The following is a 27,753-nucleotide window of genomic DNA, read 5'->3' on the forward strand; positions in this document are numbered from 1 at the left end:
TCTTCTTCGAGTGGTTGTTCATGTCCATTCAAAGTAGGTGACTCACAAGCCTAACCTTAGGTGGCGGGGTCGGAGGTCACTGCTGACTGGAGTACTGCACGACCGAAGGCGGCATCATCCCTAGCCTGGTGCGTGATGGCATAGTGCGACATGTACGTGTGGATGGAGGACCACGTGGCAGCTCTACAAATCTCCTGAGTCGGGATCTGAGCCAGGAACGCCACAGAGGAGGCCTGCACCCTGGTAGAGTGGGCCGTAACCGGAGGAATAGGGGTTTTGGCTATACGATAGCATTCCCGTATGCAGGCCGTGATCCAAGAAGAGATCCTCTGAAAGGAGACTGGGAGCCCCTTCATTCTATTTGCCACCGCGATGAAGAGCTGGGTCGACCGTCTAAACGGCTTTGTCCGTTCAACATAAAAGGCCAGGGCCCTGCGGACATCCAGGGAATGTAGCCTCCGCTCCTTACCAGCACAGTGTGGCTTTGGATAAAACACCGGTAGGAAGATATCTTGTCCCATATGGAATTGGGAGACGACTTTGGGAAGGAAAGTCGGGTGAGGTCTAAGTTGGACCTTGTCCTTATAGAAGACAGTGTACGGGGGTTCGGATGTCAATGCCCTGAGCTCTGATAACCTCCTTGCCGAGGTGATCGCTACAAGAAAAGCGACTTTGTATGACAGGTACAGCAGCAAGCATGAAGCCAGGGGCTCGAAGGGAGGACCCGTGAGGGCGGAGAGAACCAGGTTCAGGTCCCAGGTAGGAGCTGGTAGACGGACATGCGGGAATAGCCTGTCCATGCCCTTAAGGAAACGACTAACCAGCGGGTTTGCGAACACTGAGGTGCCCCCTTCTCCCGTGTGGAAAGCCAAGATGGCCGCTAAGTGAACTCGAACCAAGGAGAGGGAAAGGCCCAACTGTCTCAGGTGGAGCAGATAGTCTAAGATAACGGGAATTGGGGCCCGCAACGGTTCCTGCCCTCGCTGACCAAACCAGATGGAGAAGCGTTTCCATTTGTCCAGGTAGGTGGCCCTGGTCGAGGGTTTTCTGCTACCGAGCAGCACTTGTCTGACCTGTTGGGAGCATTGCATCTCCACCGGGTTCAACCATGGAGCAACCAGGCTGTGAGGTGGAGAGATTGCAAGTTCGGGTGGCGGAGGCAGCCCTGGTCCTGCATGATCAGGTCCGGCAGCAGGGGCAGCGTCAGGGGCGCTCTGGTGGACATGTGCAGGAGCGACGTGTACCAATGTTGGCGCGGCCACGCTGATGCCATCAGGATTACATGGGCGTGATCCCTGCGGATCTTGAGAATTACCCTGTGTATCAAGGGAAATGGAGGAAAGGCATAGAGCAGCCATTCCTTCCACGACAGGAGGAAGGCGTCCGACAGAGACTGCGGGCTGTGGCCCCGGAGGGAGCAAAACCGCTGACACTTCCTGTTGTCCTTTGAAGCAAAGAGGTCTAATTGGGGACAACCCCAGAGCCGGAAGATTGAGTGCACGACGTCCCGACGAAGGGACCACTCGTGGCCCTGGAAAGAGCGCCTGAGAGCATCCGCCAGGCCGTTCTGTTCCCCCGGGAGGTAGAACGCCGTCAGGTGGGTAGCATTCTGAACACAAAAGTCCCACAGCGCGAGGGCTTCCCTGCACAGGGGAGAGGACAGTGCACCCCTCTGTTTGTTGATATAGAAGACCGCTGATGTGTTGTCCGTGAGGACTGAGACACACCTGCCGGCCAGGTGGGATTGGAAGGTAAGACAAACCAGGCAAACAGCTCTCAGCTCCCTGACATTGATATATAACTTGAGGTCCTCCTGCGACCACAAGCCCTGTGTCCTGAGATCCCCAAGTGTGCTCCCCATCCCTGATCCGAGGCATCCATCACCAGGGAGAGGGATGGTTGAGGGGTGGCGAAGGGAACACCCAAGCACACCTTCTGTGGGTCGAGCCACCATTGGAGAGAGCTCAGCACCACCTGGGGAAGGGTCACCACTGAGTCCAGGGGATCCCTGGCTGGGCGGTATACCGTTGTTAGCCAGGATTGTAGTGGGCGGAGCCGGAGTCTGGCATGGCTCACCACGTAGGTGCATGCCGCCATGTGGCCCAACAGCTTGAGGCAGTTTCTTGCCATGGTGGTTGGGGCAAGGTGCAGACCGAGAATGATTTCAGACATGGACCAGAACCTGGACTCTGGAAGATACGCTCTGGTGTGTGTTGAGTCCAGGACCACCCCTATAAATTCTATCCTTTGGGTAGGAGACAGGGTGGACTTGGCCTCATTTAAGAGGAGGCCGAGCTTGAGGACGGTCCGCCTGATGAAAAGCACCTGAGCTTCCACCTGCTGCTTGGAGCAGCTTTTTATAAGCCAATCGTCCAAGTAGGGGAACACCTGGGTACCCCACTTGCGTAGAAAGGCCACCACGACTGCCATGCACTTCGTGAAGACCCTTGGTGTCGCCGATAGGCCAAACGGGACCACTGTGAACTGCAGATGGGCGTCGGCCACGACAAACCTGAGGTATCGACGGTGTCGGGGGATTATGGCAATATGGAAATATGCGTCCTTTAAGTTGAGAGCGGCATACCAGTCTCCTGGATCCAAGGAGGGAATGATCGAAGACAGGGAGACCATGCGGAACCTGAGCTTTTTCACAAACTTGTTCAGCCGCCACAAGTCCAGGATGGGTCTGAGGCCCCCTTTTGCCTTCGGTATTAGAAAATACCGGGAGTAGAAACCTCTGCCCCTGAGCTCCTGAGGAACTTCCTTCACTGCCCCTGCTATGAGGAGGGACCGCACTTCCTGAATTAGAGGGACGGGGAGGGAGCTGGTGGGGCGGGAGGGAGGAGAACTGGATAGAATATCCCCTCTCTACCGTGCGAAGCACCCAACTGTCTGACATGATTTGGGACCAGGCATGGTAGAAGGGGGACAGACGTGACCCAAAGGTAGGGAAAGAAGGATCCGCAGTCCTGATCGGTAGGCCGTCCTTGACCGTACCATCAAATAGGGGGTCTAGGCCTCGACGACGGCCTTGGTTGGCCGGATGCCTGGCCGGAGGGGTGGTGCTGGTGGCGCCTCTGCCCGTTCCTGCCCCGTCTGTGCCCAACCTCTGGACGATTCTGAGGCTGGTAAAGGGCGCAGGGCTGCTTGCGGCCTAAACTGCCTACATTGGGTTGCCGGGGTACACAGGCCTAGCGAGCGAAGTGTAGCCCTCGATTCCTTTAGACTATGCAGACACTTATCCGTTTTGTCCGAAAACAGCATCTGCCCTTCGAAGGGGAGGTCCTGGATAGTCTGCTGGACCTCATAGGGGAGGCCCGAGACCTGGAGCCCCGCTCCCCGCCTCATAACCAGACCTGTTGCCATGGAGCGTGAGGCTGAGTCCGCTGCATCTAGGGCAGCCTGAAGGGAGGTTCGGGAGATGAGCTTTCCCTCTTCCACCAAGGCCGAAAACTCTGCCCTCGAATCCTGGGGAAGGAGCTCGGTAAACTTCGACATGGCCGAACATGCGTTATGGCCATATCGGCTTACGACAGCCTGTTGGCTGGCTATTCGTAATTGAAGGCCTGCCGTGGAGTACACCTTTCTACCAAAGAGGTCGAGCCTTTTGGCGTCCCTGTTCTTTGGCATCGACCCTTGAAACCTCTGATGCTCCCTTTGGCTGGCCGCGTCTACCACCAGGGAGTCCGGGGAACGGTGGGTGTACAAATGCTCATGCCCCTTCGAGGGCACAAAATAACGCCTCTCTGTTTTCTTGGCAGTAGGGGCCAATGAGGCTGGTGTTTGCCATAAGATGCGGGACGTGTCCTTTATGGTCTTGATCAATGGTAGGGCCACCCTGGATGGTCCCGATGGAGCCAGGATGTCCACTACCAGATCTACGTCCACCTCAATTTCCTCAGCCTGGATTGCGAGGCTCTGAGCCGCTCGCCTGAGCAGTTGCTGAAGGACCCTAGTGTCTTCCAGGGCCAGTGCTGTGGCCGTGCCCGTGACCGCCTCATGCGGGGAAGAAGAGGAGGAAATCACTTGGCTCGGCCCGTCCTCCGGCGCTCCCAGCCCGTCGGGGTCCGGCGGCACACAGTACTGAGGTTGCGGGGCCGGTGTCGGTTCCAAATGCGGCACCGCAGCTGGTACCGGGGACTCCAATGAACGGCTTGGCGTGTCTGGCGGCACCTGTTGAGCATGAACCATGGTCGTCGCCGGTGCCGATGCCTGGCTAGGGGCTGCTGAACTTAGATGCGGCACACCCCTGCCTGGTGACAGTGCCGGTGGAGGAGGCAACTGCGCCGGGGCCATCGATGCCGAGGAGACCGAGGCCGACCTGGCGCGAGGACCAAACGCCTGGCCCACTGACTGGTGGTAGGCCCAAGGGGTCCAAAAGGGCCACTGAGAGGGCGGTTGCCATTCCTGCTGCCACTGAGGTGGGTGCCGCTGGTGGCTCACCCCCGAAGTTGATCTCCTGCTCCGTGACAGGTTGGAGCAACAGGAGTCCGCCTCTGAGTCTGACGTCTCTGAATAAGAGGACCTGGGGGGAGCAGCACCCGTCGTCGCCGGGGAGCAGCGCGGAGGCGGGGAGCTGTCTCTCTGGTCCGGTGCTGCCCGGGTGGCGCGGGATGGAGAGGGAGGCGACAGCATAGCTGGCTTGCCCCTAGACTGTACTGGGGGACGAGCTATGGTCAGCAACTCCCTGCCACGATGCGGGGAGGCCGGTACTGGGAGTCTCAGCAGGTCTGAGGCCGCCTCGAATGCCTCCAGCATCGAGGGGGGACGCACGTCTCTGCTAAGGCCCAGGGATGATGGTCGCTCCGGACTCGACCACCTTCTCTCTGGTGCGGGAGTCGACAGAGCATCCGGGGGCTGTAGCCGAGCCTGTCCACTTGTACCAGTGGACGGCGTCGGCCTGTGGAGGTCCTGGAGGGGCGATCGCTCCCTCACCGACCTCTTCTTCTTAGCAGGCATCGGGGAGGGCGAGCGATGCCACACTGAGGCCGACTTCTTATGACCCGACTCCCTCCGGTGCCGGGTTTTAGAGGATTTGGGCTGGGCCCTAAGTCCTGATGCCGGTGCCGGGGCGCTCCGCACCGACGATGACGTGCTGGGCACCGCGTCAGCCAGCTTCGGGTCCGAAGGTGGCCGCAAAGCAGCCTCCATCAGAAGAACTCTAAGTCTTTGTGCTCTGTCTTTGAGAGTTCTGGGACGGAAGCCCCTGCAAATAGTGCACTGGTCCCTTTGGTGGCTCTCCCTGAGGCACCGCAGACAAGCAGAGTGCGGGTCACTCTTTGGCATGAATTTTCCGCAGTCCTTGCAGAGTTTAAACCCGGGAGACCCGGGCATGCCCTGGCGGGGCGACAAGTAGGTTGGGGGGGAAACCCCCAATAACAAGAACTATGTACAACTAATCTAGATAGACTAACTATATACACGAGGTTTTATGGACACTGCTAAACTTGCTATCAGCAAGCGAAGTTCCAGCTAGCCGTCACCGGCAGGCCCCTTTATAGGGCGCCGTAGTGGCACCACTCCAGGGGGCGCCAGGGCCGACCCTATGGACGCTGCTAGGGGAAAATCTTCCAGCTGGCATGCACGCAGCGCACACACACCTACTTTGAATGGACATGAACAACCACTCGAAGAACCACCAAATTTGCCATCGTATTGCATGTTGTTCATGTAGTTTGGTTAGGTCCCTCTTAAATTCCTCATAGTCTTCTCAGTTCTTGACTGAGCTGAATGATTTTTGTCAGCAACAAATAATGCTGCAATTCATTTGAAAAGACAATATTTTCAAGATCTGCTGCCAATGAGAAAGGTAATGAGAACACATGGGGTCACAGTTCTTCATACCTTTTCAAAGAATGTTTTCATTTACAAATCTGTGTACACATAGCCCAAACTATCACTGTTTGTTAGATGCTTTACAGGCACATGGCTGAGGTGTATTCTCCCAAAAGAGGGGATCTGCAGAGGCAATTCTCAGAGAACCAAAGACCATGATGAAAAATCTTACAACAGAAGAGCAGCACAGCAGATCAGTGTTTGAGGGAAACAGTAATTTTCCTACTTTCACTAGTTTTCTTGTATTAATATTTTGCTGTCCTACAACGTGCTTTACAATTTGAATTTCATCAATGACAACTGTGATTCTCATCTATTTTTGTGCTTCAATAGAACCATCATAACTATTGTAACAAGTCATTAAACACTCTGTGGTACTTTAGTCTATCACATCATAGTCAGAACCAGGTTAATTCCTACTTTTATTCATTGTAGCCGTAGCTCATTGATCTGTAAGTAATTATATGTGTTGTTCTATAAGACTTACCCAGCCTTAGGCACTGTCGCATTAAGCCTCCAGAAGACATGTTTTTTTCAGCTTCAATCTCACTGAAGTTTAGAGAACTGGCAAATACCAGTACATCAACCATAGCCATCAGACGGCTCAGGAAAGTCACTGCTGTCTCTGCTGACATTCCTTGGGTCACTTCAATATTTTCCAATTCAGTCTTTAAGAGAAAATAATTATATTAGACTTAACTTCAAACAACAAACATAGCACACCCACATCTCAATTGTTAACAATAAATAAGTAAATGAGAAAAATTACAAAAAAACCTATTTCCTATATTTAGGGTTGGCAGAATTCGGTTTTTTTTGTTTGTTTTTTTTACTATAAAACAATATTAACCATCAAAAGTATAAGACTTTTTCAATTTTTTTCTATTTTTATTTTTATAGTTGCTGGAAATTAAAGGGGTGTAGTGTTGGCTTAGGGTAGCATTGGCTACAAGGGGCTCCCTGTGTAGATGAGGGGTTCAAGGCACCAGGGCCCATGGTGCAGGGGAGGCTGTGGTCCTGGCTTGGTGGAACAGAGGCTCCTGGCCAGGGTTGCAAGGAGGATGATCCCATGGCTATGGGATGATGCTGCTGAACAGATCCTGCCCAGGGATGACTGTTACATTCCTGGCTGGTGAGTGAGTGAGCAGGACCATGACAGTGGAGCTGAAAACGGCTCCCTGAACAGCTGTGGGGCTGGTGACACCTGATCCTGGCAGATGCAAGGTACAGGGAAGTCTGTGGTTCTGATGGAGCAGGGCAGAGCAGAGACCCTCAGCCAGGGCTATGAGAAGATGTCATTGTCCCCAGCCACGGGAGAGGCCACCCTGCTACTGAATGGCTCCTGCCTGGAGCAGGGTGGCCTCCTCCGTGCAATCTTGGCTGGGGGTGTCTACTCAGGCCCGCCAGGTCTTCAGAGTTCTCAGCACCTTGAACCTGAAGGGATCCAGTGTTACTGGCTCAGTGGCAGCACAGAGACCTCTCTGCAGCCCTGCTGTCATGACCCCACTCCTGTGACAGCAGTTGATGCCTGATTCTTAGCAGCACAGGGGGAGGGAGAGGCTGCACTCTTGCTTTTACCAATCACTCTATTTTTCACTGGTTTCAGTATGTCAGTTTAAATCAACATTTATCAAAATATATTGATTAAAATTGAATCCTGCCAAGCCTATCTATATTTGGGTCAATGCAAATTACTTATGAGTGAACTTAAACATAATGGAGTGGGAAGATGAATTCACACTTGCATGCTGTAATAGGTATTATGAAGTCTAATATCTCTGAGAAAACTATTAGTATTTACATAGAACCAAACTGTGGCCCAGCTAGCACAGCTGTGCAAGGCACAAAGGAGTGCATGACGCCCCTTTATGTCTCTGAGCAATCTAACTGCATGACAGCACAGGAAGGAAAATGGGCTCTGCAGAGCTGCTATGTCTCCACCTGCCCCTACGCACATAGATGGGTGAGAGAAGTGGAATGGGGTGGGAACTGGGCAGAGTCTTAGCGTATCACTGACGTGTAGTTGGAGCGAAGGAATGTACGCTGTACTGGGCATAAACTTAGCACAGTTTACTCCCTTCCTGGATCAGCAGGTGAGGGAGTTTACTCCCTCCCTGTTGCTCCAGTGAGGGAGGAAATCATGCCAGGTTTATACTTGGTGCAGCATACATTCCACGTGGAATCACAATCTCCACCTTGGGCTGCCTCTTAGTCTAGGCTCATGGCAAAGCCACTCCTGAGTCTGCAATTGTTTCATAAATGTAAAAAAGGGTTATGATTTAGCGTAACATTTTCAAAAGTGCCTAAGTGACTGGAGCCTGAGCCTCATTTTCATATGTGAGTTAAGCTCTTAGGGACAGATTTTTAAATTTATTTAGGTGTCTAAATATGCAGGTAGGTGTCTAGTGAGATTTACAAAAGTGCCTAGGAGGCCAACTCCCATTAAAATCTCTGAAAATTTGGTGCCTAGGTGCTTTTGAAAATCCCATGAGGTGCCTATCTGCATCTTCAGGCACCTAAATACCTTGGCTTTAGGAACCTAAGGCCTGGTCCACACTAAAAAGGGGGCTCGAATTAGGGTACGCAAATTCAGCTACGGGAATAGCGTAGCTGAATTCGAAGTATCCTAATTCGAACTACTCACCCATCCAGACGCGGCGGGGTCGAACTCCGCGGCTCCCCCGTCGACTCCACCACCGCCGTTTGCAGTGGTGGAGTACCGGAGTCGACAGCGGCGCTTCCGGAGTTTGAACTATCGCGTCTAGATCAGACGTTATAGTTCGAACTCCGTGAAGTCGAACTCACCGCATCGACCCGCGCGGTGAGTATGGACCTGACCTAAGTCTCACTGATAATGGGACTTAAGTTCCTAGGTCTTTTTTGAAAATGGGACTCAGGTGCTTGTGAAAATTTTAGCCTTTTGGTTCCAGTTTCAGGGATTCTGTAAGACAAATAAGGAGCTTAAAATATATTATTTTGTCCTGTTATACACATTTTTTCCATAACAAGAATAAAGAAAATTCTTTTAAAACCTTTTCTTTCCCTATTGCTGAGAATTTAATGTCCTCAGTGAACAGTAACTTGTTGAAATAGTTGTTTAGGTTTAACAGCATACCAACAGTGCCAATAATGCCAAACAATATTAAGAAAACAATTGTTCTGACACGTGAAAGGTATAATGTGTCTTTCTGTCATCAGAATGATAGATAACATTGCAAGACATGTCAGTTACATGGGTATTCTGGGAAGTGTTGTCACTATTTAAAATCTGTCCAGCAAGACAAAACAAATGATACGATGACAATTAGATCTTTGAAACACCATTTCCCTTTGAAGGACTGCCACTAGCATTCCTCTAGGCAGTTATTCCCTGCTATTTTATGTTATTTTTCTACCGTGACCCTCCTTGTCATAGTAGAAGAAACATTATTAATTCACATAGAAAAGTAGCAAATTGTTTATATATAAAACACTTACACAAATGAAATTTAAACTGAAGAAGCCATATCTGAATAGCAAGAAGCCATGACTGGGTGTGAATTAGTAGGCTGCTGGTGCAATTCTCAGGTGGTTATAGAAACATGGCCTTTGGACTCACCTCAATAATCACCAGAAATATGCACCAATGGTTTATTAGTGGACTCCCTGTTGTGGATTATTGCTATAATACAATTATTTATATTGTACCATATACATTTTCTTAAGGGAGTAGATCTTTTATTTCCCAATGTCAAATGTCCAGGTTTATTTTTACATAAAATAGTAAATCCATGTAAAAGCATGTTTTATAGGATAGTTTTTACATGATTTTTGCTAGCATTACATAGAAGAAAAAATTTGAATTTTCTTTAGGAAATCTCCCTAAATGCTGCCAATTCGCTATAAAGACAATAAATAGCCTTCTATTAGGTCTAATTACTATAATTAAATCCACCTCTTAAAGGTAATATACTAGAATGTATTCTAACTACATTTAAGAGACATTTTCTTGTTTAGCAAACTGTTTTCAGAAGCTAGAATGTTTTAGAATGGTATGGTAAAACTCATGCTTACTATGTAAATTTTAAAAGGACTAACTAAATTCCCAGATGGTTATATGTCCAGAGTTTGAACTAAATCAGATTTTCACAGCAGACGGACACTTCTGCAATTTATATTAGATCATAGGACTTGTCTAACTTTGACTTGGTAGTTTACAATAAGCAGAATATAATCATTAGCCAATGCATTAAATTACACTAAGATAAACATTTCAGGACAAGTCCATAAATGCACTTAATTTACTCCTGACCATATCCTATAATATGGCGTGATTTTTTTTTAAAGCCAAAATGTCAAATTATCAAAAATAATAAAGTTTGAAAAACTTAAAAACTGAAACTTACAGCAGTAATACTAACCTTAGAACCCTGGACATGCAATAGACAAAACAGACAACAGATTACAACAATAAAAGAAAAAGAAAATTATTAAAGTTAACTGAAAATACAATGTAAAATTGAAACAAAGTAATATTTTGGAATCAGACCTTTATCTGATTAATTTATAATAGGAATAAACATTGCATCTTAGAAAGTGAACATCTGAAAACAAAGACTTCAAAAATAACTAAACTGCAAACAGTATGGACTTAAAATCTAATTTTTTAATTTGATTATACAGTTCCTTTCCACATTGATCCATCCAAACTGAAAGACATTTTAAATATGTACATGGAAAAAATGTATAGGATGTTAGTAATGTATACCCACTGTCGAATTTTACTTGTTATATAAATCACAGAAGGACATGACATAATTGTGCCATTCTCCAGTCAACTGAAACTGAAAAAAGTAAATCCAGCCTCAGTATTTATGATTTGAGAGATAAATCATATTTATAAAATTAAATTGACAAAACATATATATAAATCATAAGAAAAAAATGCTTGATTCTTTAGCCGTAATGCTTTTTGGACTGGAGCACCACAAGATACCTTGTTAAATACACCAGAGTTGTGCACAATTTTCAAACCTAATCCCAAACTGTACTCAACATTTGAATGATTTTGAGCCACCAGTGGAAGTCCAAGTTTTGGATCACCTCAGGAATTTAGGGCTAGTCCCAATGATTAGCAGTTCTGCAAGGTTTCTTGCAGGTTTTAGTTTCAGTCAGAACCCTTTCCCCACAAGAGGTGTGTCATTTAGTTGTCAGGAGCCATATTTTTTAAAACTAACGATTTTTTGGGCCTTTACGATTTTAAATCCCCAACCTGTTAAACCTTATAGGGTGGGTGCTGAGCAAGCAGGGCATCTAAAAATTGAGGGATCCAAAATCACAAGTCATTTTTGATAATTTAGGTCCTAACTACCTTGGAAAATGGAGGTGGAAAAATAGAAGACTACTGCACCTCTAGCACTGAAGACAATTTAAGGTAGTCAGTATTAAAATGTAATATATTACTAACAGTTACCACACTGTGATATCTGTTGTTTCCTTGTAAACAGAACAAAATCTTGGTGCCCATGATGTTGTACACAAATGCAGCACAAGATAGATTCTCCAGGTATGAAAGTAAAAAAAAAACTAGTTTTAAAGAATATTTTAATATTGTCATAATTCAGATGGCACATTTTTGAAACCAAAAGCATTTCAACTATGTTACGCTAATAGTGCCATTGCAGTATCAACTCCAGCAAAATGAGAAGGAAGTTCTCTTTTCTTTTTTGGTAGAAAACTGTGTCTAACCATCCTTTCACATGTGGAAGTTCAGGTCTTGGTCTGGACTCTGAAGCTTAAACCCATCTTTGGGACCCAATGACATTTTTTCTTTAGATTCCTCAACAGGTGAAATCCGGGTCCCATTACATCAATGTCATAACACCCACTGATTTCAATGGGACAAGGATTTGACATTAGGTTCACTGAAGCCCTGTTTGATCCCAAAACCTTCAATTTTATCCTTTAAGCCACATCCTTAAATCCCTGGTTATGGCTGTCATTTTATATTAACTAATGACTAGCTGGAACTGTCAGTCTGTCCACATCATGCTTTAACTGGCAACATCTGTTGCTGTTAACAAAACGAATTTTTCATAATCCTTACTCCCTTTCCTGAATGCCCTTTGTCTTGTTTTGCATTTTCACATTTTGTCTTATATGGTTGCAAAAATTTTAGGGCACACAGTGTCTTCTTTGTATTTATAAAATGTCATGTACATTTGAGACACCAAAAATAGTTTAAGTGCTAAAAAGATATATATTAGCATCTCCCAGTGCAAGGCCTTTGAAGGATTACCTCAATCCCTGCTAGGCCAATGAGCAGTAGACTAGGACCGGGAAATGAACTCTTTCTGGCATATTATCATAAAATAACATTATTAGATCAAATGCTTACCATTTTTATTTATTTTAGTATTTTCATGTATTATTTCATATATCCTATTGGAAATTAAAAGGCGCCTATCCTTGGCTCTAGGCAATTTTTATACTAAATAACATGCAATCCCCCCCAAACAAACAAAAAACCCACCAGCAACTACGTTAAAAGCAAATTGTTAGTTACAATGTCAAGCACTCAAGTTAAGCAACACCAGAATATTTTGCCTGTGACAACTTTATTTCAGCCGTCTTGTGTGTATGCATTATGATACAGTCTTTAATTATACGATCACCTACTACGTTTTCCACAAGAGCCCTGCCTCAATTGACTGCATGGAACAGATGGTGCTCATTTAATAAGCAGAAATTCAATATTTTGTTGTATCTTCATTTCCTCAAAGTGTATCCCTAGACCTTATTTACTCTACACTATCCAAAAATTGCTCTGAAGACACTATTAATAATTTCCTCATGGGCTTCTCTATGGTGCTCCTCATTAGAGTGTTTCACAAACATTAATGAATTTATTTTCATAACAACTCTGAGATGAGGGTTATGATCAGCTCCCTATCTATAAAATGGGGATGAGGCACAGAGATGTTGAAGTCCACAAATATCTGCTAACTTTGGGTGCCCAATTTGAGACATCTAGAACCTGATTTTTCCAAATTCTTAGCATTATATAGCACTTCATATCTTCAAAGCACAGCTCCCACTGAGGTCAGTTCCAGTTGAGAGTGCTCAGCTCTTTTGCAAATCAGATCCCAGGTTCTCAAGTCAATGAGTTCTCAGAAAATGAGGTATACACAGGAAATGACCACCTATTAAAAGTTGGGTTAAGGAACTTGCCTAGCATCACACAGAATCAAATCCTCCAGAGCAGCATTCAACTACCTTAACAAAGAGACTGTCCTTTCCATTCCTGTAACCCCCCTGCCATATTCCCAATACACCTTCCAATTTCTGCAACAAATGGAGCAGGGGTCCTACCAAAAACAATTTCCTTCACTACACAACCCTGATTCATTCCCAGAGCAGGTCCATCCTCTGAACTGAATGAGGCAGGGATCCTGTGGAAAGAACAGTATGTGATCACGTAACTGGAGACTATCATAATGCATATACACAAGAGGACTGATTAAAGTAACATAGGTAACCTTAATTCTGGAATTTCCTAACTTTTGGATGCTTGACTTTGCAACCTTAATACTGACCTTTGGTTTGTGTGTGTATAATTTCTTAGGTTTTAAAAAAAGCAAACTAAAAAACCCCCATATTAACAACCATATAGAAAAGGTATAGACAAGGGCAATGAAAATAATTAAGGGCATTGAACAGCTTCCATATGAAGGGAGATTAGAAAGACTAGGACTAATTCAGTTTGGACAAGAGGTGACTAAGGGATGTGATAAAGGTCTATAAAATCATGAATGGTGTGAAGAAAGTAAGTGTTATTTATGCCTTCACATAACACAAAAACCAGGGGTCACCCAATGAAATTAACAGGCAACAGGTTTAAAACAAACAGAAGTCCTTCTTCACACAGTCAAACTCTGGAACTTGTTGCCAGGGAATGTTGTGAAGCCCAAAACTGTAACTGGATCAAAAAAAGAAATGGATAAATTCACCATCAGTGGCAGTTAGCTAAGATGGCCAAGGATACAGACTCATGTTCTCGGTGTCCTTAAGCCTCTGACTGCCAGATGCTGGGACTGGACAACAGGTTCACTGGATTATTGTCCCGTTCTGCTCATTTCCCTTGAAACATCTGGCATTCGCCACAGTTGGAAGACAGGTTATTGGGTTAGACGGACCATTGGTCTGACTCAAAATGGCCATTCTTATGTTCGTATGGTTCATCAGCAGGATAGGGACCATTCAATCCACTGCACAAACCTCTGCCACCTCAACCAATGGAATAACTGATCTCAGTAGTCAGTTGCCATCTGCTATGTGGACCAGCACTAGATGAGGATGGACAATTTGCCAGTTTTCACAGAGAATGATAGCAGAGGAATGGTGGAGACTCAGGAATTGTGGGTCCCATTCCATGCCCCGGAGAGGAGTGTATTCTAGTGGGCACAGACTCTTCTGTCCATTTCCTATGTGACCCCTTCTGCCCCTCCCCTCCAATCTGTCCCTGTCCCAGTCCTGACCCTCCACCACCCCTCATCCCAGTTCCATTCTCCACATTTCAGGCTTCTCATCCCAGTCCCTGTCTCCTTGCCCAGCAAGTCATATTCTTCCTCCACTGTCCCAATTTCTTTCTGCCCAGTCTCCTTGCCCAGGTATTTCCAGTTCCCTCCTCTCAATTCCTCATCCCATCTTTCTCCCCTACCCTGACCTCCAGTTGTGCAGCCCGCATCATCCCCGTCCTAATCTCCATCCCCGGGCTCCTTGTTCAATCTCACTGTCCCCTCTCCACCATTTTCTTGCCCAGTTTCTTTGCCCAGAGAATCCCAGTTCTGCCCTCGCATCCTGGTTCTTTGTCAGATTGGTTTCCCTTCCTTTTAACATCTTCCTCCTGCCCCCACTGGTTTTCAGTCCCAGTCTCTCCCCTCCCCCAATCTCATCAAATTTCAGTGTACGCCAACACCTACTGGTTCCTTCTGTTTCCATCCCCAGCTCCCAGTCCCCATGCCCAACCAATCCCAGTTTCCTGCCTGCTCCCAGACCCAGTAGCCTTCCAGCCAGTCTCAGTCTCTATTCCAGCTCTCAGTTCCATGTCTGAACTTTTAAAAGAAAAAGTCACTAGAGTTTTACCAAGAAAAGTTTGCAAGAATTTCTGAACATGGGCAAAACAATGTATTTTTCCCTACTTTTGTTTTCAGAATTGACTGAACCAAAAATTCAACTTGAGACAGACATCCAGCATGGAAAATTTCACCCCAAGTCATTAAAGTTTGGCAAAGTTATAAGCCATTGAGAACAGGGTCTTATAATGGGAAATGTCAGATGTCTCCCCCTCCCTCCTGCCACGTGGCCTTGAGGGAAAACTGTAGCAAACCAGTTAGAGAGTTCAGCAAGTAGTGGTATAAGCAGCCAAAGCAGGAAGCTTTGGTCATCTGCACACTCAGAGAACTTTCTACAGTTTTGACTGCACTTTTTCTGCCCTGAGTTGATTGGCTGCTTGCTCCAATCCTTCCCCTACACCCCCTCACAATCTTTTCACATCAGCTTCACTCCACATTTGACGCTCTTACCGGGGTCTGTCTCCATCATCTCTCTTACCTCTTCCCCTCCTAAATAACCTCACCCCCTCTCCAAAAAAGGGACATTTGCCGCCATCACATAATTCACTATGGTTTTGTGTTATACCCCTTTCCCCACCCTGTTCTCTGGGGCAGGGACCACCTACTATTCTATGTTTATGCAGTGCCTAGCACTCTTGATTGCCCCTTAGGGGACACCATAATAAACATGATTAATAATAAATAATATAAAAATAACTTTACAACATAGTTTGAATGTGGTATTTTTAAATTTACTTCAAGGTTCTGCTGCCATGAAGAAACCACTCTTACCTGAATTTATTGAAAATGTACATTTATTTAGTATCAAGTGAATGCAGGAAATGGGAAACAGCAATGTGATCTACACCTTAAAGATTAGTTTCAATTTTTATTTATTTATTTTAACAAATGAACCCAATTTACGATTTTACTTTTGGGAGAATCGTTTTTCCTTATGCTCTAATTTCAGTTTTCTCAAGGATGTACTAATTTGGACGATGATGAACTGAATGTGAGTTATGCAATAGGAGCAGGACTGAGCCCTGGCTTACTTATTTTACCCTTAGACGGTCCAGGTTGGAAGAACACTGTGGTTCTCGTTTTCTCCATCTTTTAAACTTTTCTCTTTGAATTTCTACTTTCCCTTCTTCTGTGTCCACTGCAATGCAGGATAGATACAGGGCTTTGTTGGAGTGTTTTAAAATTAAAACTGTTGATATCAGCTGCTCTACACATCTCTTGGCATACAATACTCTGCTTTCAGCTGATACCTACAGATTCACAGCAGATAGCTCTGCAATGATTCAATCTCTTCCAGAACTGGAGAGCAGAAAATTGAGTCCAAAGCTGACAACTGATGTAACTACACAGAGACCCCTTGCTGTGGCTTTAATGAGCTAATTTTGACTAGACTGTACCTAGTTATGCAAATAAAAAGATAGCAATACCATAATGAAAATTTAGGTGAGTACAACATAGCCATTCTTATGATTGAGCTTTCTACTTCATGACGATTGCTACAGCAGGTGATATCAGAAAAAGAGAACCTCCAAATCCACTCCACTGATTATGAGACTTGTCTTATAGTAATGCAGCAGAAAGCATGCTGGGGAGCTCTGGAATCTCAAAGGCAGTTAGCTCCTGTTCTGACTTCCTGAAAACCAGCTTGTAAGAAAAACAGTTAATTAAAGGCAAGGCAATATTAGTGTGGCCAGAAGGTGATTTTTCTAGGAAGAATTAGCATATGATTATTGCAACAGAGTCCTGAACTATTCTTGATCAAATCTGAGCCTATTCTCAGGTCTGACGTCATGTTTTCCTATCTACTGGTTGCATGCATACTAAAGGAAAAAGTTTCCAACTTGGGTGCCTGAAATAGTTGATCATATTATGCTTCCACTGAAATCAATAGCATTTACAGATACCCAGCACCTCTAAAAAAAAAATCAGGCCACTACATGTTTAATATGGAGTTAGGTGCCTAACTTCAGGCAGTAAAGTTTGACATTTTTTGCCATATAGAAATTAAGCACCTTAGATCATTCCAGAGCCCTTTCAGGATGCAAAGAGCCAACCAGGACTATAGTAAGTCACCTCAAGGAAATTCTTTTGTTAATATGCTACATACCATGTTGTGTATTGGAGAACAGCTGTGGTTACTTTGTTATAAATTTATTAGGCCTACATTACACCAAATAACTGTAAAGTAGAGGTGGTTGGGGATTTTCCAATGAAAGATGGTTTGTCAGAAAATACCCATCTGTTGACCCCAAAATGTTTCCAAGAACATAAGAACGGCCATACTGGGTCAAACCACAGGTCCATCTAGCCAAGCATCTTGTCTTCTGATAGTGGCCAATGCCAGGTGCTTCAGAGGAAATGAACAGAACAGGTAATCATCAAGTGATCCGTCCCTTGTCGCCCATTCTCAGCTTCTGGCAAACAAAGACTAGGGACACCATCCCTGCCCATCCTGGCTAATAGCCATTGATTGGCCTATCTCCATGAACTTACCTAGTTCTTTTTTGAACCCTATTATAGTCTTGGCCTTCACAACATCCTCTGGCAAAGAGTTCCACAGGTTGGCTGTGAGTTGAGTGAAAAAATACTTCCTTTTATTTGTTTTAAAACTGCTACCTATGAATTTCATTTCATGTCCCCTAGTTCTTGTGTTATGAGAAGAAGTAAATAGCACTTCCTTATTTACTTTCTCCATATCAGTCATGATTTTACAAATCTCTATCATATCCCCCCTTAGTTGTCTCTTTTCAAAGCTGAAAAGTCCCAGTCTTATTAATCTCTCCTTATGTGGAAGCTGATCCATGAGAGGACCTTCCCTCTTAACCCATGACACCTTTCTTTGCTGAAGAGCCTTTGCTGAGGGATCTTGTCAAAGGCTTTCTGAAAATCTAAGTACACTGTGTCCACTGGATTCCCCCTTGTCCACATGCATGTTGACACCCTCAAAGAATTCTAGTAGATTGGTGAGGCATGATTTCCCTTTACAAAAACCATGTTGACTTTTCACCAACAAATCAGGATCATGTGTGTGTGTCTGACAATTCTGTTCTTTACTATAGTTTCAACCAGTTTGCCCAGTACTGAAGTTAGGCTTACCGGGCATTAATTGCCGAGATTGCCTCTGGAGCCTTTTTAAAAAAATGGGTGAATACCATTTGGTCCTCTCTCTAGTTTTTTTTCCTTTGCTCCTTCCTGCTCATGACCTAAATGAAATTCAAGCTTTAAATGCTCAACTCCTGCATTGCTAATGGGAAACAGCTAAGTGAAAGAGATCCTCTTCCCCCTTTTATAAATGATAGCTAGACTCAAGGGAAGAATAATTTGTATCCTGTGGCTCTTATTAACTACTATCAAAAGATCAGATTCTTAAGAACTGATTTTTTTAACAGGTACAACATTCTGGATTGTAAGGGAACTAGGAAGCTCAAGAGACACACTCATCATATAGATCAAACCAAAGAGAAACCTGAATCTATAAAGGAACTGAAATGTTTGTGAGGTTCAAGAAATGAACTACAAACACCAACAACTCTCTCTTTTTGAGACTGAGTAAATGCTGGATTAAACATAGCTAGGTAAAAAAATCTGTATCACAATTATGAAACTAGAAAAGCAACTAACTACCTGTCTTTCCATCATAAACTAATGATCAGATAGGATGACAAGTGTTAATTATTTTTTTCTTTTTTGCCCAGGGACGGTGTCCCTCTTCACATTTCTTTATGTTTGGTCAAAAGATAAAATACACCGGGAGTCAGGTTCACTAATGCTGTTAAAGGAAGGTGTAAATTAAAAGTACTGTGCCACAAGGTTAAATCACTGGAAAGAAGGCATGTGATATTAATATTTTAAAGCTTCAAAATGGGCACACAGATTTTCAGTGAGAAGTACTATAAATGCCTTGATACCTGTCACAAATATGGTTGAAAAATACAGTTACAAAACAATGAAGTAAAATACACATAGCATATGAGTTCATTCTTTTTGATAAACTGAATAAGCACATATCTAGTGTGATCAGGGCTGGTGCAACCATTTAGGTGACCTAGGCAGTCGCCTAGGGCGCTAGGATTTGGGGGGCGCCATTTTCTTCAGCAGCGACCGTGGTGGCCAGATCTTTGGCCGCCCCGGTTGCCGTCGGCATTTAGGCAGAGGGAGCTGGGGCAGGGGAGCGCAGGGAGGGCCGCCTGCAGCAAGTAAGGGGGGCAGTTAGGGTTAGGCACCACAAGCTTGGGAGGCGGGAGAAGTGAAGCAGTGACGCCGTGCTCAGGGAGGAGGCGGAGCAGGGGTGAGCTGGAGCAGGGGGGTGCCTCAGGGCAGAGGGTGGGGAGCTGCCGCGGGGGGGTACCTCAGGGCAGAGGGGGGAGTCTCTCTGTCTGCCATGCTGTCTCCCCTCCCTCAATTTGTGCTGCCTTGTAGAGTGTGAGGCTACATTAACAAAAATGTGTTAACTCTTTAGGGATCAGCTGAGTGCTAGTTCATCATTTAGCAGTAAGACATTCCCTGGGAAACATCCCATCCTCTGACTTTGCCACCTCAACCAAGCTTTACAATCATCATTGCTGTGTATAGTATACTATAGTACTATAGTATAGCGTATATATATATATACACACACACACATATATACATACACACATATAATATAAAATATAGTCTTTTGTCTGGTGAACATTTTTTCCCTGGAACCTAACCCTGCTATTTATATTAATACTTATGGGGAAATTGGATTCGCTTAACATTGTTTCGCTTAAAGTTGCATTGTCCAGGAACATAACTACAACGTTAAGCGACGAGTTATTGTACTTGTTTCTAAAACTTCCCTTACCTGCATGGCAAGCTCTCTCTATTACTCATTGCCCCTCTCCCAACTTTTTATTCAGTGCCACTTGATCAGCTTTCATCTGGGGTAGCATTTCAGTGGTACTGTTTGGAAAACTTCAGCGTTATAACCTCTGTTTTAAATCCACTTCATTTTGTAATAACTTTAAATATAGAACGGTACCACACAAGTAATTGAGAAATGACTATACCCATATGTATAATATAACGATGTATTCTAAAGGGTTTCCTTTAATAAAATAAACTCCAGCTCAAAGAGAAAAGTTTGAGCCACTTACACATGACAAGTTCTTGGGCTAAATATACATCATGTATGTACTTACATTTTAATTAAGAAGTGTGTTGTACAAATTCTTTTGCTGTTATTATTCTAACAAGATGACAAAACTGAATGTTTTGTAAGGGAGTTTGCTATAGTCTAGTTAAGAATTTTTTTTTTTTAAATATTCAACCTTTTAATTTTGAAATCTCGTGGAACATAGAGCAAAACCACCTTCATTAAGAACATCTTATTGTTGCAAACCAGGATATTACGATGTGTAAACACAACACTATTCAAAAGATAAGGGTAATTGATAAGACTTTATCGGATGTTCATGTACTATATACAATAAATAAAGGGCAACTCTGAATTACAGGACTAAAGGTCTATCAAGTGGTTTTGCAATGACATAAATCATTATAGCAAAGCTAGAGTCACCAAGATCCAGAGATGGAATTATAGCCAAGTAATTCAAACCGTGCCTGTTTTATATTTTATATACTATGAGGATTCCACATAAAGCATCTTCATTTTCAAACAAAGCCCCAGCTGCTTGTTTTGAAAAATGTGTTTGAGTGCCCTTCCTCTAAACACTACCAGAGCAGCTTTCATCTTAAGACGTATTGCTGTGGTTTTTCCCTGTGCACGTTAAGAAGCAGCTTTCTTTGCAATGTAACATTGTAAAAATCTTTCCTTTAACATATTTGATGTCATTCTTGTGACTAAAGTGCAGGGTGGATTCATACCTGTGAATTACAACACTTTTTGTTCACAGCAAATAGAACAAGAATAAAGTTGCTTGCTAATTCAGATGATGCAAATAATATAGGTACAGTATATACATACCCATTGTCTACATCAGTATCATATGATTCTGTTTAGATAGTTGCTAGCCCATTAATATGTTTCAGTGCCAAATACTATTAGTCCAGCTAGTAGAGCAATAGTGTGAAACTATTTTTAGTTACATAAATACTGGTGATAAAGAATATAGGCAAAGAAGTGAGGGTTGTCCAGAGGCTTGAGCAGGAGATAGAGCTTAGGGATCTCTAAGCTCTATTATTGGCACTGCTGCTGATCTGTTGCATTACTTTAGGGAAGTCACTTAACCCATTTGTATCTCATTTTCCCCATCTGAAAATGTCATTAATAGCCACAGTTCCTTACATGAGTGTTTGAGGTATAACACTGTTTTTACTTAAAATGTTTTTAGATCTTCAGATGAGATATTGAACACAAAACATTGCTATTACTAATTAAACTGCATTTTCATGCTAAAGGAGGGGCCTTTCCTTCACCCTTCCCAATGCAGCCCCTTAAAACACTGAACCTTAACAGTTTGGTTGATATTGATCAAACTTTTGGAAGAAATCAGTTGTTTTCTCTCCTGTTAAAAAGAAACCTATTCAGTCATAGACAATCCTGTGTTACTATTCTTAACAGTAATTTTTAACATGACCACTAGATGGAAATATTGTACTTACAGTTGGAGATGTGGCTGCAGATAACAATGGCAAAATCCCTCCACACGCAATGATAATATTGTCTACCATCTGGGAAATGAGGTGGATCGTGTTGTGTACAAAAATAATGTTTTCATTGCTATTGACAAAGTCCATTACAGATTTTGTAGAATGACTACAAAAATAGGGAGAAAAAAAAGATATATTATAACACCAATGTTTTTTTAAAAAGTTTAGATTCTCTGTTTTTTGAAACCTGAACTTTAATGTTTCCTAGTTGTATGGTATTGTCTTTGTAATAATAAAAAGATAAAATGAAAAATATTTTAAAATACTGATAGGAGCTAGCCTAGCATAATAATTTAGTGATATTTTTATTTCATACCAGACTATAACTATTTCTATACTATCCGTTATAGAGCCCAGACTCTGCCAACCTTATTAACACTGTTTAGTGCCTTACTTCACAAACAATTGGAACCAATGGGAGCACTCATGGAGTAAAGTACTGTACTGTCCAATATGAATAAGGGTGGCAGAATTTGGCACTTAATGATACCTTTTAAAATAGCTCTGATAATAACGAATGACCAGATTGTCTACAAGAGAGGGCCCCAGACTGATCTGTAGACCACCAGTAGTCCACAAAGCACCTGCTGGTGTTCTTTGGAGAGTTGGTTGGTCACAAGTGTAAGCTTCTCTTTATTTCCACTTGCTATATTCCACTAAAAGATAGCTAAACATATAGAACTGTGTTCCTAATGTTAATTTTCCATGTTAGTAATAGCTGTGGATGCCACAGGGATCAAATGATCAACGTGAGGCACAACTGTCCCCATGACTGCATATAGGTGGGAAAGTGTCCATAGGACAAATTACTTTCAAGATGTAATTCACATTATGAAAATGTTTAGGAGTCTTTGGTCTATTGATGTTATGTGCTTGTCCATAACACAGCATGAGTAATTAAATTACCCAGTTCATGAAATTAGTGGCCAGTAAACAAACAGTATTGGTCTTAATTCCAGAAGGAATTACAAACTAAACGTCTAATTTGCCAGTGAATTTCAGGTAAACAAAGGGGGCAAAAATAAGGTGATTGGTAAAAAAAAAACTACTACTACTGACTATTTTATAGTGAGGTCACATAAACGTGGAAATTAAAGTCAAGTCAATTGGTAATCTGATTTAATTAAGCGAATTCTCAACTACTGATAATACATCATTACAGCTTTTGCAGAATGAATTATGCCATTCTGGGAAATAGATGAAATAGTGCCTGATGTACCGCTACACTTTGACTACAAGTAGTAACTATTAAGGTAGTTTCTTCGCTTAACTAAAAGGAATCATAACAGAAGAGTCATCAAGGTGAAAAGCAATGTATTTAAACAATACATTCTTTTTTAAAATGGTAAACAGATGTTTTTTAAAAAGGCACAAGATCACTTGCACTATTTTTTAAATTTTAAAAATGTGTTAAATACATAAATGAATTAAGATGTTATGGCAAAAAATATACAGTTAATAGCAATGTAGCCATCAAGGCTAATCAAGACAAAGCATGTCTTTATTGTTTTACAATTGGAAATCTTTACAGAAATGAAAACTTGTTTATAGGCTAGCTGTGACTGCCTACTAAATTCTCCTGGAGGAATCTCTGTATTAAGTCATAAAATAGATGAATTATTCAAACACAGGATGAAGACTGGTGTGTGGAACAAATATTTCTGGATTAAGAATGCAAACATCTCCAAACGCTAGTAGTGGCTACTAAAAATAATAGCACAGATATTTGTCGTCCCCATATTAAATGTAGTCATTACTAATAGAAAGTCCATTAAGATACAGTAATTCAAAAAAGACAGGTGAGATACTACAGTTTTTATCCCTCACAAAGAATAGGAATTAACTGAGGCATGTCAGATACTACAATAAGGTAAGTCTGGTAAAGCTGACTTTACAATGGAAATTTACCTTTAAAAAAGTAGCTATCAATACATGTCTTGTATCTAATTATGTCTTTACTTTGCTGATAAACACATACATAATAAAATTAAAAATAAGAAATATAGCTTTTCTACCTTCTCCAAACATGTACATCTGTTTCTAATGCAAACAGCAAATCTGTCAGCAGCCTCTGGTGCATTGGAGACCATTTAAACTCTGGAATACGAAACATAGTTGTGCGTGGACCTGGACTAAACTGGCGTCGTTGTTCTTCTGTCATTGGCATTCCTCGAAATCCCAAGTCAACTCTCAAGTCTCTGTCTTGCTGGGTAACAGACCGACCTTGCACAGCCTATGTTAATAAAAAGTTCAAAGTTTGTGTTAAACATATGCAATGAATTCTAACACTGCACACGGATAAGATTTGGAGAAGGAGGGCCTATAATTGGAGCTGAAAATAAAAAATAAATATACCAGTAGTGCCATCCAGATAAAGTTGGTGTAATTTGATGTAGCCCCATTGAAACTACTCTGATTTACACCAGCTAACAATCTGGCCTCACATCTGGGCCTTCATTTCAGTTGTTTAGTGACATTTTGCATTTCAGATTCCTCAACGTGCACCCTGAAGGGATTTTGTTTACAGTGTGTTTATTTTTGGCAAGTTGATCCTGTCTAGATATTTTGAGGGATGTGAGAGACACACTCTATACCTCGGGGGAGTGCCCTGTAACCCCTCTATTTATATATAATTGTGATCATGCACATAAAGCATGCCATGTGAGGCGTCAGGGGAAAGGTTATGATCTGCTGAAAGCCATTGTTCTATCTAAATATTGCATATGAAATTATAAGAATTGTGTTGTATGGTTTTCACTAAAATGTGCTGTGGGTGTGGGAAGTGCCCAGATACTAGCTCTCCAGAGACAACGACAAGGGAGGTAACTAATGCCTGGGTTTGGGCTGAGCAGACATCACCAGCCATTGTCCAGCAGAGGAGTTACAATTCAATGACTCACTCACAGGACATGCACTGGGGTATTGCTTCACCTTGTGAATCAGCAATGCCCACCAGACATTCCTGGACTCGTGTCCTCCAAGCACATGGGACTAAGGGTATAAAAGAGAACACAATGGCCCCATGCTTGGCCTTTTCTCCTCCCCACTCCCCACCTATGTTGCAAGCAACAAAGACACTCAGAAGACTGAAGACTCCAACAGAGGATACTGGACCAGGTTTCAAGGGTGAAACCTGTGTACTGTGAACTGCAATATTCAGTGGGATGAGAAAAACTGCTTAATCTAAATGTTGCCCAGCCTATTAGGGTTGAGAGTTTAGACTGCATGCTTATATTCTGGTAAACACTCTGACTTTTTGCTCATCATTTATAATCACTTAAAATCTATCTTTTTGTAATCAAATTTATTTTACTGTTTATCTTTACCAGTGAGTTTGCCTGAAGTATTTGCTAAATCTGCTCAGGTTTACAAAGGCTGGTGTATATCCACTATCCATTGATGTAGTGGTGAACCAATTAATAAACTTGCACTGATTGTCTTGAGCAGTCCAAGAGGGCATATTCCTGAGGTACAAGGCTAGAGCTGGGAGAATTTGGCTGGTGCCTTTCTCTGTGTGATTCATGAGTGGCTCTGGGAGCATTCATGCAATCTAGCTGGGTGTGGGGCTCCACATGCGGTTGCGCTAAGTGATAACAGCACCTGGAGGAGTTTGCAGCTTGTCACTAGCAAAGCATTGTGAGAGACAGCCTAGGCTGGAGAGCTAAGGGGGCACAACTGTACCCTGGAGATCCTGTTACAGGGTACAGTATTTATGTATACTTTTTTAGGAAGATCATCATCATAGTCTTTTTCCCTCAGAATTACAAATCTAACTTTCCAGGTATCTTGTACCTGATTGTGTCTTAATTGAGCAAGTTTTCTGGCCTCCCAGGACAGCCTTTAGTGTCTCCTAGCAGGTGGAGAATTTGTGGGTTATATTGTTTTAATTTCTAGGTAGTCCTAAGCTGTTTACACTTGGTGGACACACACGATGGAGAAAAAGGAATTATTTAGTGTGATACACAAGATTACTGGGAGGAAAATTTTATAGAGAAAGAATTTAAACAGAATGTTAGGAAAAAATCTTCCTAATGATGAAATCACTTAGACTGTGGAACAGTCTCCCACAAAAGAAATAGCAGAAGCCACATTGCTTGGGATTATTTTAAAACCAGGCTAGATAATACAAAAGAAAGAAATAATATTGCATTAGCTGAAGATGGATTGGGTGATCCTTTCTTTTCGTATTTTCTATTCTAAATGAAACACATTTAGAATAAGTTGCTTTAAATGGACATTTTAGTCAGTGGATTTTTCAAATCACATTCAATTGCAAATTCCTGAATACTGCATGCCGATTGTCAGAAAAAAAGACATCTATGGTGTATTTATTTTTGCATTGTAAAAAGCAGAATAGTACAGAAACCCAGCTCTAAAGTTTACTTGATCTTTAGTCTGAAATGTTGTAACCTCCATTTTCATAGAATCATAGAATATCAGGGTTGGAAGGGACCTCAGGAGGTCATCTAGTCCAACCCCCTGCTCAAAGCAGGACCAATTCCCAACTAAATCATCCCAGCCAGGGCTTTGTCAAGCCTGACCTTAAAAACCAATAAGGAAGGAGATTCCACCACTTCCCTAGGTAACCCATTCCAGTGCTTCACCACCCTCCTAGTGAAAAAGGTTTTCCTAATATCCAACCTAAACCTCCCCCACTGCAACTTGAGACCATTACTCCTTGTTCTGTCATCCGGTACCACTGAGAACAGTCTAGATCCATCCTCTTTGGAACCCCCTTTCAGGTAGCTGAAAGCAGCTATCAAATCCCCCCTCATTCTTCTCTTCTCTAGACTAAAGAACATTGTTAACTCAATTGTCAAACTGGTCTGTTAAGATCTAAATTTCTGCTGCTACTGCTGCTTGTCTATTTTATATCTCCTCAGAATAATTTTTACAGACTTGATCCTACACCAGTGAAGTCATGGGATTTTTTACCATTGATTTGAATGAGACCAGGATCAGCTCCTAAAACCTGGGAGACAACAGTAATTAAAATAAAGTGTGTGGGAACAAAAGGAGGAGGAATTTCACCTAAAAATGGAATCTGGAAATATCAAGAATATTTACACAAGTTGGAGAGATCTTTCAGTCTTGAATTTGGTGGCCATAGTTTTCCTAGTGATTATGTAAAATATCTGTACTGTGGTTTAGTTTTTTTCTGTATCATATCAATCTGAAACAAGTATTTAGCATTTAGAATAAACACTTAATTTTAGTAGTTTTTAGTACCCTCAGTAAGGATAAGGGTGCCATTGTGCTGGGGACTTCTAACTCCAACATAGATTAAAAAAGATAGTCCTTGGCCTGATGAATTTATAATCTGAACAAAAGGCAACAAGTGAAATTTATCAAGGGAGTCGGGAAGGGAGAGAGAGGAGAAAACAAGAATAACAGTTTACAAGATAAGATAGCGTAGCTCTGCCTATTTTATCTCTATATGTATAGATCTATATATAGATATTGGTTAAAACAGGAAAGAGGAGGAATATATCCCTACATACCTCTCCCTTTGATATTTTAACCAAAAAACCTACACTCCACAATAGAAGCAATCTGTTCCCCATTACTCCCCTATTCCTCAGTACATTTGCTGATTTTCCTGGAATCAGTAGTCTTTGTTTGATGATTTAGAATAAGAATAAACCATCTGGCAACTGAAAAAAATCACAGTTTGAACAGCTTTGACACCTTCTTCTTCGCTAAAGGTTTTGGGTTTTTTTCCCTCTATTATGCAGAGTGCCTTAAAATCTGGCGGATCCTTTACCTTGCTTGAGGTGCTGCAGTAATTTTGAGAACGTTTTCACCAATTTGAGAGTTTGCATACAAAAGAACCTATGCTCCCTCTCATGGCACTTGTCAATGCATAGGTCAATGTATTGTACCGACATGCCAAATGCAGGAAGTGGCTCAGTATCTCTGCTCACTGAAGCTTAGCATTACTCTTTTTCAGTCTCCTTGTTAAAGGAACATTCTTCTCCCTGAAGAGTAGGGGTAGATACAGGGAAGCCAGAATCTGTTACTTTGAGAGGAGTACTGTAGTTTTTGTGGGGAGGGAACTGCCTTCTGGAAGCCCTGAATTCTCAATATCTGAGAGAGACTACTACAGATTCTGGAGTTCTTCATGCAGCAGTGTTCTTCAGAAAGACAGGGTAGCCTTAGATGTCTGACC

General features: G+C 42.9%; 1 protein-coding gene across 6 annotated transcripts in view; it reads right to left on the reverse strand.

Annotated features, from left to right (window-relative positions):
- Window positions 1-27,753, reverse strand: part of NBEA (neurobeachin) — an 842,868-nt gene that overhangs the window by 493,585 nt on the left and 321,530 nt on the right. For 2 of the 6 annotated variants that reach the window (XM_045015904.1, XM_045015928.1), the window contains exons 23-26: window positions 23,600-23,817; window positions 21,537-21,690; window positions 10,236-10,244; window positions 6,323-6,503 (exon numbers count right to left, since the gene is read on the reverse strand). In XM_045015904.1, coding sequence (XP_044871839.1) covers window positions 6,323-6,503; window positions 10,236-10,244; window positions 21,537-21,690; window positions 23,600-23,817 — 562 coding nt within the window. Of the gene's footprint in view, window positions 1-6,322; window positions 6,504-10,220; window positions 10,245-21,536; window positions 21,691-23,599; window positions 23,818-27,753 lie in introns of all 6 variants that reach the window. The other 4 variants (XM_045015899.1, XM_045015923.1, XM_045015913.1 and 1 more) reach the window with 2 other exon arrangements.

This window comes from Mauremys mutica, chromosome 1 (assembly GCF_020497125.1).
Source record: "Mauremys mutica isolate MM-2020 ecotype Southern chromosome 1, ASM2049712v1, whole genome shotgun sequence".
Lineage (NCBI taxonomy): Eukaryota > Metazoa > Chordata > Testudines > Geoemydidae > Mauremys > Mauremys mutica.